This window comes from Microcaecilia unicolor, chromosome 7 (assembly GCF_901765095.1).
Source record: "Microcaecilia unicolor chromosome 7, aMicUni1.1, whole genome shotgun sequence".
NCBI lineage: Eukaryota > Metazoa > Chordata > Amphibia > Gymnophiona > Siphonopidae > Microcaecilia > Microcaecilia unicolor.
The window spans coordinates 15,493,422-15,506,725 of NC_044037.1; the positions used below are offsets into that span (position 1 = coordinate 15,493,422).

Sequence of the window (13,304 nt, forward strand, 5' to 3'; positions counted from 1 at the left end):
CATCATTAAAGGACAGACTTTTAAATGCCCAGTTGGCTATCCTGCTTATAATCGAACGAGAATAACGCCCAAGTTCCGACCTAAATCGGGAGATGGGCGTTCCTCTCACAAAAACAAATAAAGCGGCATAATCGAAAGCCGAACTTTGGACGCTTTCAACTGCACTCCGTCGCGGATGCGGACAAAGTTGACGGGGGAGTGTCGGAGGCGTGGTGAAGGCGGAACTGGGGCGTGGTTATCACCCGAACAGAGATGGGCGCCCTTCGCCGATAATGGATGCGTTTGTAGCTAGAATTTAGGGCACTTTTCCTGGACCCTGTTTTTTGACGAATAAGGCCCCAAAAAGTGCCCTAAATGACCAGATGACCCCCAGAGGGAGTCGGGGATGACCTCCCCTGACTCCCCCAGTGGTCACTAACCCCTCCCACCACAACAAATGATGTTTCACAACTTTTTACTTTCACCCTCAAATGTCATACCCTCCTCCCAAGCAGCAGTATGCAGGTCCCTGGAACAGTTGTTAGGGGGTGCAGTGGACGTCAGGCAGGTGGACCCAGGCCCATCCCCCCCCTACCTGTTACAATTGTGCTGCTTAATGCTACTAGTCGTCCAACCCCCCCCAAACCCCCTGTACCCACATGTAGGTGCCCCCCTTCACCGCTTAGGGCTATAGTACTGGTGTAGACTTGTGGGCAGTGGGTTTTGAGGGGGATTTGGGGGGCTCAACACCCAAGGGAAGGGTGCTATGCACCTGGGAGCTCTTTTACCTTTTTTTTTGTTTTTGTAAAAGTGCCCCCTAGGGTGCCCGGTTGGTGTCCTGGCATGTGAGGGGGACCAGTGCACTATGAATCCTGGCCCCTCCCACGAACAAATGCCTTGCATTTATTCGTTTTTGAGCTGGGCGATTTCATTTTCCATTATCGGTGAAAAGCAAAAACGCCCAGCTCACACCTTGGCGAATAAAGCATGGGCGTCTATTTTTTTTTAAAAATACGGTTCACTCCGCCCCTTCACGGACCCGTTCTCGGAGATTAACGCCCATGGAGATAGGCGTTTCTGGTCGATTATGCCCCTCTATATATGCTAATCTCAACTTTGTTAAATGTTTCAGACATATCTACTGTATCTACTTGCTCCCACCATGATATAACTGAATTCTATTATTCTGACTCACTGTATTTTCAAATGTAAGCCTAAGCCACATTGAACCTGAGTTTGCTAGGGATAATGTGGGATATAAATGTAAAAAAAAATAAAAAATATATCTATATCTATATATATCTATATCTATATCTATATATATATATATATCCTTTATCCTCCAACCTTTTAAGACAATGCCTATCCAGGTGGATGGTGAAGGCTCAAGGAAAGCAAGTTTGGTCCAGTGAAGATGAACTCAAAATAACCTGTTCCTTAGCTGGGCTCTAGTTTTACGATACTGAAAATGTGACCGTACCATGCCTCTGTGGTTATGTTCCACTAATAAATTAAACAATCAACTGGCTTTCTTGAAAGGATTATGAACACCTTTGGATGCATGACTAGGACCAAAAACATACTTATTTATTCAATATTACAATTCCTCATGTAAAGCCACAAAACAACCTTTTAGGGTGGGTAGTGTTCACAGTGAGCTTCTTTTATAATCAACCAGATAAACGAGTTTTCAGTTTTGGCACAGTATAAGTCATCAGAAGAACAAAATATAAGAAACCAATGAACTACATTAGGGGGCTTATAGCCAGTTTAGTTATGTTTAAACAAAAGAGATCTGCATAAAACAAAATATTTATTTTTGTTTTTACTTATAAAAAAAACCACTTGTCCCTGAAACATGCTCAAAACAGAATAATCCATTTGTGTATCTAAAATGTAAACTTCTACAAAACAATGAAGTGAAGATGTGATTCCATGTAACCCAATGAAAGGAGAGTTTAATTTTAGTTCCATTTAATTTCAATATATTCCATCATCTTTATAACACCAGGCTTCTCAAGGCAGATTACAACAGTTAAGATGAACCCATAAGGAAACAGGATATCCTCACTGATATTTAGCCATCTGTATTGTATAGAATAGTGCAGAAAAATGAGTACAAATTACAGAGTTTATAACTGCTGTTTCTACCACCTTTTAAGACATTGCCTATCCAACTGGAACAGTTTTTGACTTTTTACAGGTGGACCACGCATAAGCAGTCTGTTATTTCTAATAATCTTTTGCTATTGTTTTCAATAGCATTTGCTATTGTTTTGAGTGAGCAAAAATGGTGGCAATCTCAGCCTACTGGCTTCAGCCCATATAATGGACTAGATAGGCTCATCCTGTCTCTTGTTCTCAATCTAACCTCCTTGGTTCACATATGTTCAAAGGCACCACCGACACTGACTCTCTCAAGTGCCTTGCCACGTCCAAGATATCCCATCCTCTGTTTCTACCACTGCCACACCACCCACAAAATTGGAGCAACCTAGGCAGTTGCCTAATCTATCTGCTGCTAGTTGGCTTTTTAGATGTGGACTATAAGGCAAGGGAGTTGCATGTGTGAAGGCAGAGTAGGACTGCTGAGAGGGGGGCGCAGGGGGGCAAAATTCCCCGAGCCTTCAAGGGGGGCCCGGCGCCGGGGTCTCTGTCTCCCTCCTGCTGTGACCCGAGTGATCACATCCCAACAGGAGCAGGAGAGAGAAAACTCTGGCACCGCAGCCGGGCCCCCCTTGGCGGCTGGGGAGGACCCGAAGGAGCAACTTCAGCGCTGCTCTTCTGCCCAGCTGAGCGGCAGCTTTTCCTCTCAGGGCGCATGCTCGGTTTTGAAACTGAGCATGCCCTGATAGAAAAAGCAGCCGCAGGGGCAGGCAATCGGCAAAAGAGCAGTGCTGGTGGAAGGCTTCTTCTGCTGGCGGGGCCTCGGGATCCCCACCAGCCAACAAGGTATTTAGGCAGTGATCTGGGCAGGGGGGGGGGGGCAGCAGCAGCAATGATTGTGGGAGGTGGTGGCCGTGATCCGGGGGGGCCACTGTGGTGGCCCTGCCCATAGATGCATTGGAAGGGCAGTATCTGTCTAGGTAGGGAAGCAATGATTAGAAATATGCCTTTTATATGATTGTGGAGGGAGGAAATATGTGGGTATCTGAGGTCTGTGTGAGAGCAAAATATACATGTTATGCCTCAGGAGTAGAGCATAAATGTATTACTCTCCACTAAATAACTCAGTGTAAATGCTGGTGTGCCTCTCCACATGGGCAGAAAGGATTGAGCGAGATGCAAGAGGTGTGGCAGTGAAAATCAGCTTTACTCGCCCTTCCTCTTTCCCCTTACTGTGGTACCATTCCCTCTTTTCTAGCACGAGCCCTTGCCATATACTCTACCCCTCTCCTACACCACACTTTCTCTTCTTTCACTGCTGCTGCTATCTCCGCTGTTTTCTGGCAGACTTTGAGACTCCCTCCGCTTTGCCAGCTCGAGCTAGGCACTGCCACTGGTTCTTCACTGTTCATTGCTTTGCTTTTCTCTTTGAGGCAGGAGAGAAGCCATGTGTATCTGCAGGAGTGGAGAAGTAACCTAATGGTTAGTGCAGTGACTTGGGAACCAAGGGAATTAAGGGGTCCTTTTACAAAGGTGCGCTGAAAAATGGCTTGCGGTAGTGTAGGCGTGGATTTTGGTTGCACGCTGATTCATTTTTTTAGTGCGCCTGTAAAAAAAAGGCCTTTTTTTGCCAAAAATGAACGTGCAGCAAAATGAAAATTGTCGCGTGTCCATTTTGGTTCTGAGACCTTACCGCCAGCCATTGACCTAGCGGTAAAGACTCACACGGTAACCAGGTGGTAATGACGTACACGTGCCAAATGCCACTTGGAGCGCGTCCATTATGCGCACCCAAAAATAAAAAAATATTTTTCAGACGAGCGTATCGGAAACGCACAAAAAAATGAAATTACCACAAGGGCCACACAGTAACTGGACGGTAACTCCATTTTGGCGTGCGCTGGCCCCTAAGTTTGATTCTCGCTACAGCTCCTTCTAACCCTGGGCAAGTCATTTAATGCTCCCTTCCCCCAGGTGCAAAATAAGTACCTGTATATAATATGTAAACTGCTTTGATTGTAACAACAGAAAGGCAGTATATCAAACCCCCATCCCCTTTCCCTTTCCCTAGCTGTTTCTGCATGCACAAACAGATAGACTAACTGCCCCCTAGGATTCTATATATGGTGCCCAAATTTGGGGGTGCTCCTGAGATGTGTGTAAAACTCAATTGGCTAATGAGGAATAACTGGATGCTAACAACTAATTATTGATGTTAATTAGCACTAACTGGGATTTGCACATGCATCTGACTGCAGGTTATTCTGCATTGGCTCCCTATGAAAGAACGAATAGCCTTTAAAATATGTACATTAATCCACAGAATAATCTATGGTGAGGTACCAGAATACCTGCTTGAGTTGGTTGATTTACCACCCAGAAACAGAACCAGCTCATCGCGATCTTATCTGAACTTACATTACCCAGACTGCAATGGCTTAAAGTATAAATCAATTTACGCCTCAAACTTCACTTACATTGGCACTCAACTGTGGAACGCCTTACCCAAATTAACAACAACTACCCAGAACTAACTAAACTTTAGGAAATCATTGAAAACAGTATTGTTCAAGAAGGCTTACTCCCCAGGTTCAACATAATCAGAATTATCCCTTATAAGATCCAATAGACTCTAATTACATCTTATCTTTCATATTTACTACTGATTAATTGTTATTCATATCCTACTTCAATACCCATCGCTGTTTAACTGTTATTTTTATTCTGCTAAATTTGAAAAATTGTACTTCATGCACTGTAACTTACTACAATATTCTTGTAAGCCACTTTGAGCCTGCTATCAGTGGGAAAAGGTAGGATACAAATGTGATAAATAAATAAATAAATAAATAAAATATCACCAGGCACCCAAATCTCATAGCACCAGTGGCGTAGCCAAGGGTGGGCCTGGGTGGGCTCAGGCCCACCCAGTAGCAGCACACCTATGATGTGGCTGGCAGGGATCCCCAAGCCCCATCAGCCGAAAACTCCCAACAACTGTTCCTCCTGCATACGTTCTAAATAGCAGATCTTGCGAGGGGATTCAAGATGGCGGCTAAGTAGGAAGCACGGAAGAAAGCTCCGCTGTTAACCGCTCTTACTCTTGATTTTTTTTTGCCTTCGATTGAGTTTCCTAAACGATGCCTAAAAGGAGAGGTAAATCGCGAGGAGGTCCCGCTACTCCCCTTTTACCTGGAGTTGGAACAATGGATCGCTTCCTTTTACCGGGCACACCGACGGGGACTGGTTCGCTGCTGGAGGGATTAGGGAGAGGTCTGCCGTTTCCCCAGCTTGAACAGGAGACATCTTTTAGCCCCGAGATGAGGATTCCTCCTCCCATGCCGGCTATGGCGCTGAACTCGGACCGGAGACCCCTCGATGCGCAGGACGCAACGGGGTTTCCTGGCGCGGGTGCTGAGTCGACGCCTGAGACGCCGGCGAACCCTGCTGTGGATACAGCAGAAGGGAGTGGAGGAGAGGTTGTCCCTGCGGAAGAACGTGGAGCAGTGGGAGGTCAACCAGCTTTAACTTCAACTCCTATAACGGATATACTAAGTAAGTCGTTTTTACCTGGAAAGCCTCAACAAATAACGTTGGATAACATTTGGGAAGCACTTGTAGGTTTAGAAGCCTCATTTACTCAAAAATTTATTCAGTTAAATAAGAAATTCATATCAGATAATGAAAAAATTGTGGAAATGGACATGAGATTAAAATCCTTGAGCAAAGATGTGGAAACTAACTCTTCAGTAATCAAAAATTCTCAACAAATACAAGTTAATTTAATTAAGGAAAATTTACATCTTCAAAATAGAATTGAAATATTAGAGAATTACCAACGTTCAAATGCCCTCAGACTGATAAACTTTCCTAAGCAGGTTGCTATTTCTCCATTGATAACCTTCAAGCAGTATTTAACAGAGGTTCTAAAAATCCCAGAAAAATCACATCCACCAATTTCAAAGATTTTCTATATAGAACCATCTCAGAAGAAAGATCTAGTACAAAGAGAGGAAGTAAATGCCCAATCTTTGGATTTAAATTTGACTCAAATTATTGAAGGAGACAATGTGGGCCTAACAACCGCTACACTTAAAGTGATTTTCATACTTCAACCGGACAGAGACTGGATACTTAAACAATTTTTTTTGAATAAAAGACCAGATTTCCTAGAGTGTAAAATTAGAATGTATCCTGATGTCTCAAGAATAACGCAAAAGAAAAGAAAAGAATTTCTTAAACTGAGACCAAAGGTAATGCAACTTGGAGCACTATTTTGGCTGAACTTTCCTTGCAAGTGCGTGATAAAATTAAATTCAATTAAATATGTATTTTTTGAGGCAAACCAATTGAACTCTTTTTTAGAAGCAAAGCTGAGAGACTCACAGCTTCCATTACCAGGGATACTAACAACTTCAATCCCATAAATAGTTTATATTGCCTGGAATGCTTATACTAGCCTTCATGTTTTGATTTAGAAGTTGGTTTCTAAAAATCTTATTTGATTTCCTGAAAATTGTGATAATCCCCTAGTATTGTGGAATATAGACGAGTAATGGTTTCTTTGTTAATTATACTTATTTCTATAAAGTTTATATTCTTTAAAAAAAAAAAAAAAATTTTCTTTAAGACACTAAATCGTTTTTATCTGTATTCAAGATATAATACTTGATGTAATTGAAAAATTTAAATAAATAAATAGCAGATCTTTGCCTGCAGCAAGCATCGACTGTTACATACTGCTCGCACCGACCCCACAGCCTTCCCTCTGATGTATTCCCGCCTATGCGGAAACAGGAAGTTTTATCAGAGGGAAGGCTGTGGGGCCAACATGAGCAGTGTGTATTTGTTGCTGCTCGCTGAAAGTGAAAATCTGCTATTTAAAAGGTATACGGGGGAGGGGAGATGTTTGAGAGACCATGAGGCATATTTTCAAAGCACTTAGCCTTCCAAAGTTCCATAGAAACCTATGGAACTTTGGAAGGCTAAGTGCTTTGAAAATATGCCTATATATGGCCTGCAGTCGAGAGAGGGAGAGACCAAATCATTTGTGGGACAAGGTGAAGTTCTTCTGCCCACCCATCTTGGGCCCAGGCCCACCCAAAATTGGGTGTCTGGCTACGCCCCTGCATAGCACACAGCTCAAAAGGGGGAGGGGCATGGGCAGGTAAGGCACATTCCAAAAAGTTGCGCACATTGTTACTGAATAATGTGTCAGCAGGCCCAACTTAGGTGCCAGTATTTGCACCAGGTTTCAGCAGGTGTAAGTCTGGTACCTAAAGTTAGGGTGCAGGAATTGGTCCTAAGTGTGAATCTGTAAACGGTGTACACTCTTTATCGAATTATGCTTAGCACTGATCTTTTCTGGCAGCCATTTTAGAGAGTCTGGCTCTATCTTCCTAATAATAATGATGATGATGATCAGTGGCATAGCTACGTGGGGCCTGGGGGGCCTTGGCCCCCGTAGATTGGGCCCTGGACCCCCCTGCCAACGACCTGCTCGACCCTCACCTCCCGCAGCCAACCTGCCTACCTTTGCTGGCGGGGGACCCCAACCCCCCCGCCAGCCGAGGTCCTCCTCACAAAAGGCTTCCTAGTCCTTCTGTTTCTGACATCCTGCACTCACAGAACGAAGCCTTGCAGATCTGCAAGGCTTCGTTCTGTGAGTCTGACGTCCTGCACGTACAACGTGCAGGATGTCAGAAACAGAAGGAAGCCTTTTGCAAGGAGGACCTCGGCTGGCGGAGGGTTGGGGTCCCCCGCCAGCAAAGGTAGGCGGGTTGGCGGCAGGAGGGGAGGGGTCGAGCGGGTCGTCGGGGGAGGGGTGGCTGGCGGGCGTTGGCGGCGGCAATGGGGGAGGGGCGGCAATGGCGGGGGGGGGGGGCTAAAATGTGCCTCCTCACCTCAGACTCTGGACCCCCCTCCCACCGAAGTCTGACTACGCGCCTGATGATGATATATTTCTTATTAAAAAGCAGGCTTCAACTGTCTTGCTGCTAGAACTGACACTCTTCTAGATCAGAAGAAACTGTTGCAGGAAAACAGAAATTTTCTGTATGGCAAAGGCTTTGGAGAATTAGTTTGGCCAGATTTTGAACCAGCTAGAATTTTGTGTGTCAATGTTTTGGTTAGAAATATTAATGAAGCACTGTGATGTTTCAGTTGGGTTGTGTTTCACTTTTCTATCTAAGACTGATAAAAGCAGGCATACGTTTATCCAGACACGGAGCTATATATTTACCCTTCAGCAATCGGATGGACAGGATAGATTCCCCGGTTCAAGAGAAAATTTGGAGGAAAAAGACTTCAGATCTCGCATAGACCTTACACAAAGCCCAAAATATAATAGGCTAAAAAAGGGGTCTTATTGCGACAGTTCAATCATTGGTCAAAAAAACCTTCATATGCAATAATTTATGTGCATAAAGTCTCTTATTAATGTTCAAATTAGTCTTCAATCAATTGATTCAAAATATTCAATACTTCGACTATACACAAGAGCCGTAAGCAAAATGAAGCAAAACTTATCTTTCACACAGGATTTACCCTACATAAAGGGAAAGCAGCTGAATGAAGCCATGAAACTAGATTGCCTAGGAGGCGCATTTTCGAAAGAAACGTCTAAGTCAGAATTTGGACATTTTACAAAGACGTCCAAATTCCGAACTGGGGTCGTTTTCAAAAAAGATGGACGTCCATCTTTTGTGTTCGAAAATACCATGGACGTTTTGTGATTTGGACATCTTTGATTTTTGTCCATTAAAAAAAAAAAACTCGTCCAAGTATAAAACGTCCAAAGTCATGCCATTGGGATGTGGGAGGAGCCAGCATTTTTAGTAGACTGGTTCCCCTGACATCCCACGACAGCAATCGGGCACCCTAGGGGGCACTGCAGTGGACTTCATAAAATGCTCCCAGGTACACATCTGACCATTGCTCCCTTACCTTGTGTGCTGAGCCCCCCAAACCCCCTACCCCCAACTGTACACCACTACTATAGCCCTTACGGGTGAAGGGGGCACCTATATGTGGGTACAGTGGGTTTCTGGTGAGTTCTGGAGGGCTCACAGTTTCCTCCACAAGTGTAACAGATAGTGGGGGTATGGGCCTGGGTCCACCTGTCTGAAGTGCAATGCACCTACTACTAAACTACTCCAGGGACTTGCATGCTGCTGTCATGGACCTGAGTATGACATCTGGGGCTGGCAAGTAATGTTCTTCAGCACACTTTTTGGGGGTGGGAAGGGGTTAGTGACCACTGAGGGAGTAAGGGGAGGTCATCCCTGATTCCCTCTAGTGGTCATCTGGTGCACCTTTTTTGCCTTATTCATAAGAAAAACAGGTCTAGCTCAAAACATCTAAGTTTTAGTGCTGGACGTTTTTGCTTTGTTCCATTATGGCTGAAAGACGTCTAAGTCTTAGGAACGCCCAAGTCCCGCCTTCAACATGCCCCTGATACGCACTCTTGAGATTTGGGCATCCTTCCGACGGATTTCAGAGAAAGACGTCCAAAATGAGGTTTTGATTATACCGATTTGGACGTTTCTGTGAGATGGACATCCAAATGCTGACTTATGTCACTCTTTGGACGTCCATCTCTTTTGAAAATGAGCCTGTAGGTGTCCCTAGACTCAAATAACAGCTGTCTCCCCGGTTGACTAATCCCACTTTAGCTGCTGTTAAAGTATCCAAGCATGCCTTCACCGATCAGGCAAATACTGCCAGGCACAGATTGGTGGAGCCAAGCTGAGGAGTGGCGGAGTCATAGGCTGTATCTGGTAGTGGTGTTAATGGAACAGGCAAAGTACCAGTGAAAAAGCAGAAAATGTCATCAAAATATGAGAGGCCCACAAAGTCGAGGCTGAGTAGGCAGCTAAGGGCCCTTACAGGATTCGAGGAAGACCGAGTTCCTCACAGAATTTGGCACAGGCAGCTCCTATAACAGATTTCTTTGTGCTCTCTTTCCACAGAAGAAGCTTACGAGGGAATGCGTTTTCCGGGAGCAGTTTGAAGAGAACTGGTACAACACCTATGCCTCTACATTGTACAAGCATTTGGATCCTGAGAGACAATATTACGTGGCCCTGAACAAAGATGGCTCCCCACGAGAAGGCCACAGGACTAAGAGACACCAGAAATTTACCCATTTTTTACCCAGACCTGTGGACCCTGCTAAAACCCCAATCATGTACAGAGACCTCTTCCACTACAGGTGATGGCTGCAGTGCTGCTTTGTGCCCTGGAAACACACAGTGACCGAGGGAGTCTCAACTTGCTTTTCGGAGTGCTCCAAGTAACAGGCAGTCTTGTTTACCACAAAAAAGCACTTAAGGAGGTAACTCAGCACAACATGCCTAACTGTTTTCAAGGTATATTGAGGCTGCCATGTGTGCTGTGGGCGAAGGGCCCTACTTAAAATCTTTTATTTTCAGTCCCTTATTTGGTTGGGAAATTGCACAGTGTGAGAGATCATGGGGAGCAAAGAAGCAGAGGGGGAGAATCCACCACAGAACTGTTACAGATGCTGCTGATAAGCTTGGAACAAGGTATATAGAAATATATAAAAACACCCTGCTATTTGGATTAAAGACCGAAGTGGTATTCTGATTGCAGGGAATATTATTCAGATGCTAAGCATGGATGAAGCTATTTATAAAATGCGCATATTTATTTTAAGTATTTATTTATTTCAAATAATTTTATTTTTTAAACAGATGCTATGTCCAGATTTTCATCAAAATGAATAAAGGTCCTACTGAAATGGAAGGGGGAGGGTGTGAGGGGTCATCCCCGAAAGAACAGTCTAAGCGTTCAGAAATTTAAGAGCTACCAAGATTAAAGTTGTCTTTTGTAATTACCAAGTGGTGGGTATTTTGCTTTTTGCTTTCTCTACCATCTAATACTTTGAAAGTACATTATTACATTACTGTAACCCTGGGTTCAAGCGTCCTGCATAGGCAGTTGCCTAATGCTGACCCCGTGGAGTGGAAACCAGGTGCACAAAACAAAATTATTGATTTCGAGACCAAGGCTAGAACTTACAGAAGGCCAAATAAATAGTTCACACTTTCATTATTCTCCACTAATTAACTCAGTCGACTCCAATGAAGTTGTTCTGAACCATAATTTATTTAATGTCTTGTCAAAAGTCACTTAGAAAAGTGGAAAAGGCGAGTAATATGTATCAAACAGAACTTGAACTGTAGCAAAACTATATACAAAAATCTATCCAGTAAAGCACGCCTTATATTCACCATTGACACACTCAGTGGCATTAAATCCAGCTCTCCTTGATCTCTGTTCTACTGCAGGATGCAGAGAGGATTAGCAGTTCTCTCAGAAGTTGTTACTTACAGTTAGCTAATAACCTTGATGAAACGAAAGCCTTCCAAACAGTGCTGTAAAATTAGCACTGGAACAGTGCGGAGAAATAACGTCACTATGATTGAAGCTAATAGCATGCAAATTTATTTATTTATTGCATTTGTATCCCACATTTTCCCACCTCTTTGCAGGCTCAGTGTGGCTTACAATACATCATGGATAGTGGAAATAAGAAGAGAATAGACATTTGGTATTACAGAAGGATTTTGGGTTGTATGGTAATGGAATACATGATAGTAATATAACAAGGCATTATTAAACATTTCTGGATATATATATTATGCACACTATTAGCTTCAACCATGGGGATACTTCTGTGGGAGGATTGTGCAAGGCACAGTCCTCCCGCAGAAGTTGTTTGACAGGTCCGGGTTGTCACACACACAAAAAAAAGACCGGACCTGTCAAACATACCAATGCAAAGGGCTGGAGGTCTGGTGGACCTCCAAATCTCCAATCCCCCCCCCCCCCCCGGACAGAGAGGACTTCAGGTCCAGTGTGCCTCCAGCCCTGCAACCCTGTGCCCTCAACCCCCTCCCTCCCCGTACCATGAAGACAGAGGAGGGAGTAGCATTCCCAGCGTGCCTCCAAAATGGTGACACCCTGCTCAGTGCATCTGGGATGTGCTGGGCGGGGCTTGCCTACCATATAAGGGAATCCTATGGTAGGGAAGCTCTGCCCAGATAGGGCTCCTCATTCCTCCCCAACACTCTGCAAACTCTAACGTCAGCTCTGAGTTGGCGTAAAGTTTGCCATGGCAGCAGCACCCTTGTTTGGTGTTTCGCCTGCTGAGTAATGAGGAATTTGCATGCTACTTGCAGTCAGACCAGCAAGCTTGTTGTTTCACAGGCCAGCTCTGTTCATGGGGGAGGAGCTTATAGCCTCTAGCACCCACATTAGCTTCTGTGGGCAACAGTTCCAATGCTGATTTTCCGATTGGGGTTCTATTAGCTGTACCTGGACCCACACAACAGTCCTGCAGATGTGGTAATTACTTGAATCCTCCAGCCTTAAGATGTTTCTGAACCACAAGAGTTGTGGCTAGGGTGCCTTGATGGTATTCACAGAGTGGTTCAGATTCCCTTCTCCCTTTCTCTGATTAGCAGAAGGGCCCCCACCTTCTAGCAATCCTGACACGGCAGTGGATCTGACGCCTGTACTCTTCTGTCTCACTTTCCTTTAGCCTAATAGTTTACTAGCCTGGGTGATCAGCAAAAGGCTCTGTAGTTGTGAGCTAAGGCTTGGCTTGAAGGCTCTTCCTAGCAGATGGAAGGTCAAAGGCTGGGGATTCCCTGTTGTATGGTCAGAGGAGGAGTCTGCAGCCACCGGAACTTCTACTGATCATACTGGACACTCGTTTTGTTCTACCACTTTCCTGCTTCTTCCAGCTGTCTCTGAAGGACACCAGTCTGCCTGCCTACAAGCAAGGTCTTCCAGAGGGGTTTATTCTATAGGTGGACTAAAGTAGAAGCACTGAGGATTCAGGCAAACACTCTTTACACGCTGTTGTGTGACCACATGTTTCTTGATGGTACATAAGATATTTCCAACCCTCTGATCAAATAGCAGTAAAAACCAGACATGAAATTTTACATTTTGAGCGTTGCTGAACAGGCAGCCAGTGTAATCACATGATCATCAATCTTTTTATTCATGAGTAACCGCATAGTTGTATTTTGTATCAGCTGAAGTCCTTTCATCTGGTATTTAAGAAACCCACAGTACAGAGCATTGCAGTAATCTATCCAAGATTACAAAAGCATGTACAGTACAGTCTCGATTGTCCAATGTAAATGGGACCGACCCATTGTCGGAGAAATGAAAAGTCAGATAAT

The 13,304-nt window shown here is 44.4% G+C and overlaps 1 protein-coding gene across 1 annotated transcript in view; it reads left to right on the forward strand.

The window, feature by feature from the left end:
* Window positions 1–10,450, forward strand: part of FGF16 (fibroblast growth factor 16) — a 40,925-nt gene extending 30,475 nt beyond the window's left edge. Inside the window, exon 3 of the mRNA XM_030209848.1 lies at window positions 10,056–10,450. Coding sequence (XP_030065708.1) covers window positions 10,056–10,301 — 246 coding nt within the window. The 3' untranslated portion in view covers window positions 10,302–10,450. The remainder of the gene's footprint in view (window positions 1–10,055) is intronic.
* Window positions 10,451–13,304: the final 2,854 nt, after the last annotated feature.